Here is a 4,425-nt window from a genome sequence, read left to right as displayed (position 1 = left end):
GTTGATGATGATGATGATGATGATGATGATGATGATGATGATGATGATGATGATGATGATGATGATGATGATTTCCCTCTCCGCAGGCTCTGAGGCCAGCGATAGCGAGTACAGAGACAAGGTCGATGAGCTCACTCGCCAGGCCTCGAAAGCCCTCCCTTTCTTTGAGGATCCTGTGGAGGTTTCTCTGTCGATGAGTCTCCGCTCTCTCTTTGACGTGGACACCATCCAGAACAAGGTCTCATTTGTCGTCTGGAAGAAAGAGTCGTGGGACGACACGGGCTTGGAGTGGGACGACGAGGAATCGGAAGTAAGCCCGGTCAATCTGAAGGCCAAATCAGTCTGGCAGCCGGATACTGTATCGTATAATTTGGTGCGTAGAGAAGAGAGCCTGGCTCCTAAAGAGGTTGTTGTGTACAGTTCGGGGAAGGTCGAGTTGTCCACCCCGCTCCGACTCACTGTCGAATGTGATCTAGGTGGTGTCGAAACCTACTCCGGCGCCACGTGCGAGCTTGTGATTGGCTCGTGGAATTATGACGTCAGGCGTTTGACACTCGCTGACCCTACAGACGAATCTTTCAGCATCAAAGAGTTCAGCAAAGCGTCCAAGTACGAGGTATTGTCGTACAGAGTTAAGAAATCTGCCAGCTATTTCCGGTCCAGCAAGAAACCTTTCGACATAATCACCTTCTCGTTTGCCTTCAGGCTAAAGTATGGAGATTACAGTCGACCCCCCAGCAAACGTGAACAGAAGAGATCTATCAGATCCTTCTTCCAGCACAAATAAGGACCATAAATTATACACCCCTCACAGACTGACTGCTTATTTTTGGACGATTTTTCTTTAGTTCAGTTTCGGTACGAGCTTTATGGCCTTTGCCACACAATTAGGTCATACGTGCCGCAGATCAGAGCTTTACGTAGGGGAGAACACAAACAGAATAAGCAGGGAGAAGAGATAAGGACGGTAGACATTTGATAGGAAAGATGAAGCAAACTACACCAGAGCACCCACCAACCACCAACTGGTGAATTTGTCTTTCACTAGAGAAATGAAATATACAAACTGTAGTAAAATGAATTCAGCAAATTTTTAAAAAAGTTTTTAAAATTTTACGTATTCAAAATTGAAAAAAAAAAAAGAAAAAAGAAGAACGACTGATTGTAGAAATCGATTGTGTAATCCTTTTCGTGATCAGTATTTTAAAGTCAGTACAATTTGGGCTTTTCAAGAGAAAAATATAAATCAGTAGTTTCATTTAGCTCGAACGTTTTAATAATATGTCGATCGTTTATAGCAATTTGAAGATTGTTTCCGAGAATTTTCATTCCTGAACTATTTGTTCAAAAATCACTGGCTATCATGGGTTCAGTCTGAGTATTACAAAACAGTTTTCGATGGTTTTGAATACAAATTTGAAAAAAAAACCCAACAAAAACAAAACATGACAGTATGGATTCGCTGTGCATGCCCTGAGCAAAAGGAGAAGTCCGATTATTGACCATACTGTGATCTGCACCTTGTCTGGAACATTTTAGCGACGTTGGGCACCCGATGATGATGTTCTACTTAAACACGATGTTCATCAACAAAAGCAGATTAAAATCCCCCAAAAGATCGTTTACAGATTGGTACTGGTACACTTGTTGTGTTTGTTTTATCAATTTTTGTTTCAATGTTGTTGTTTTTATTTTGTTTTTTTTTAGGGTGGATGTTTAGAGAGGGCTTCTGGAAAACTCTACGCCCTACTTCTTTACTCCCCCCCCCCCTGCTCTGTCTGGTCTATTGGTTCTTAATTCGACATTTCCCTTTCAACTTCAGTAGACCGATACCTTAGAACTACAAGGTTCTAACTGCTCAGTTAATAGATTTAAGAAATTTGACGTAAAAAAATGCAAGTTTCACAACATGTTAAGCTTTTTGGAATGCAATTCTTTAAATATCATAATAGCGACTCCGAATAACCTTACGATTTTGATAGAGTATAAGATAGATATAATATGAGGTAGCGTGGTGGAATCAGGCTCTCGTCAAAATAATCAAAGTGAAGAAACTTCCATTTTTTCGCGGGTTTGTGAACGTTTATCACATTTTTGTGTTTTGGCTCAACACCTTTCATGCCCATTAAAAAACTCATTTCTGAGTGGATTTTTCTGAAAAACGTTGATTAAAAGCACAAAAAATGTAAATGTTCAGTTACCACGGACGCTAAAGCTAAGGAAATAACTCATCTTTGGTGGCTATTTTCTCACTAGTTTTACCTCTAAAAACAGGTGACCCCCATTTCCTTCATTCACAAATATTTCTACTTGTATTCAAGATAAATAGATATTTTTTCAACTAAATAAAGACAAGTGAACAAGCTTTAAGATGATACCGATAACTCTACATACCAAAAAATTGACGAGAGCCTGATTCCTCCATGCTGCCTAACATAATATATCATAATAGCGACTCCGAATAACCTTACGATTTTTGATAGAGTATAATATAGAATATTACATAATGTCATTGATTTTTACCCCTTTATTTTAATAACTCAAAACGGCCAAAATTTTCAGAAAGAACTTTGTAATTCTGAGGTAGCGATACGTTAATGATTTCTTTTACAAACTATATCACAACCGGTGTCTGTGAGAGGCCAATCATTTCGCTTTCGCCCGCAGGAAAACCAGGTTCGATTTCCTACTGAAGAGAAATTTAAATCAAGTCTAAATCAAGTATCTTGGCCGTTTTGCTGGAAAGTTGTATCCCTCTCATCCCGGGTAGGCCCTGATTTCGACAGGTAGTGTTTGAAGCCTCCGAAATGATCTAAGTTGTGTCCATGGGTGAGTAAATACACCTGCATTAAAATTTTATGGAAAAGTAAAGGGACACCACACAAAAAATTGCACACAAAACACATTTTGTCCAGTATCGCGCACAATAATTTTGTTTAATGTTAGAAAAAAAGTCCACACTTTGACACATGGAAAACCAGCGTCTGAACTGTTGTATGGCACGATGAGTTAGATTACTGTCTGGTGTAGTCTGTTCAGATCAAAGCATCTCCGTATTTCTGCTGGGAAATTGCATCTACCTCAGCCAAATTTTGACTCTGATGGGCAAGTTCTAATCAGCCAGCCTCCTAAATGATTCATTGTATAGCGACTGGGGCGTGGAGTATAGTTTACATTTATATAACCAATCACCACTCTTTCAACCACGGGGGTTGGGGAGGGGGGGGGGGGGTTGGGGAGGAGGGAGAGAATGAAATGTGACGTCAAAATTTTACCACAAACTCTTACTAATATCTGGCTGTCTTTCGACTACATTAGTAATACATGTATATCCCCACCCTCTACTGTGATTGACAATCCTGAGCAAATTCAAATGCAGCACTGTACCCCACGAGCGCACATTGACCCTGTCAGGACGTAGCAGACACACGACAAGTCTGACACGATAAGTAGACCAAAGGGAATGTTTGAACACATTTCTAACCATAACACACAGTTCAGAAACAAGAATTTGCATCTTTTATAGCTCTTTTCTTTTTGCCTGTCCTTTAAAAGTTTCAAATACAGAAAAATCAATAATAATAACAAAGTGATGCCACGAGACAAGAAAATACCCCCCCCCCCACCCCCCACCCCCAACAACAAAAAAACCAACACCAAACAAAAAAAAAACCCGCACAATTAAAACAACCCCAAAAAACCAACAAAAACAACACCAAAAAAAAACAAAAACAAAAATACCCCACCCAAAAAACCACAACCACAACAAACAAACAATAAAAGCATAAAAAAAACACCAAAAAAACCCAACAAGCAACCCCACCCCCCCCCCTAAAAAAACCCAAAAAAACAACAACAAAAAACAAAGAAAAAGAACAAACAAAGAAAGTAACAGCAACAAAAAGAACTAAGTTATACCTCCAAACAGAGTGTCTTCCAAGAATTAAGAGCAATGAACTATTTCATCAAGTCCACACCCCCGCTACCAGTCGTCCGTTGGCACTCACCAACACCACCATCACCCCCACCACCACCACCTCTACCACCACTACCACCATCACCCCCACCACCACCACCTCTACCACCACTACCACCATCACTACCACCACCACCACTACCACCACCACCACCACCCCCACCCCCACCACCACCACCATCACCACTACCACTACCCCCACCACCACCACCACCACTACCATCACCACCCCCACTACCACCCCCACCACCACCAGCCTTTGATCAAGGTCATCGGATAGAAGGGACCTGTTTCCGGCCTATAGGCGACTGCTGTAGTCCTGGTGAGTTCCCCTGACAGCTCCTGCCGAGGACACACGACATCCTGAGCAGAAAGACGCGCGGCTGTGAGCCGGCGACCGACCTAGAGATGACGCCACGGTTGTGGCTGTGTCCCTGAGGGGTCAGTGT

General features: G+C 41.7%; 1 protein-coding gene across 1 annotated transcript in view; it reads left to right on the top strand.

Annotated features, from left to right (window-relative positions):
- LOC101860744 (acetylcholine-binding protein) overlaps nucleotides 1–1,641 on the top strand; it is a 5,425-nt gene extending 3,784 nt beyond the window's left edge. The window contains exon 2 of the mRNA XM_005100661.3: nucleotides 87–1,641. Coding sequence (XP_005100718.1) covers nucleotides 87–787 — 701 coding nt within the window. The 3' untranslated portion in view covers nucleotides 788–1,641. The remainder of the gene's footprint in view (nucleotides 1–86) is intronic.
- Nucleotides 1,642–4,425: the final 2,784 nt, after the last annotated feature.

Source organism: Aplysia californica, unplaced genomic scaffold, assembly GCF_000002075.1.
Source record: "Aplysia californica isolate F4 #8 unplaced genomic scaffold, AplCal3.0 scaffold00255, whole genome shotgun sequence".
Taxonomy (NCBI): domain Eukaryota; kingdom Metazoa; phylum Mollusca; class Gastropoda; order Aplysiida; family Aplysiidae; genus Aplysia; species Aplysia californica.
The sequence above is the reverse complement of the archived record's forward strand: the minus strand, read 5'-3'. Positions and strand labels throughout refer to the sequence as shown.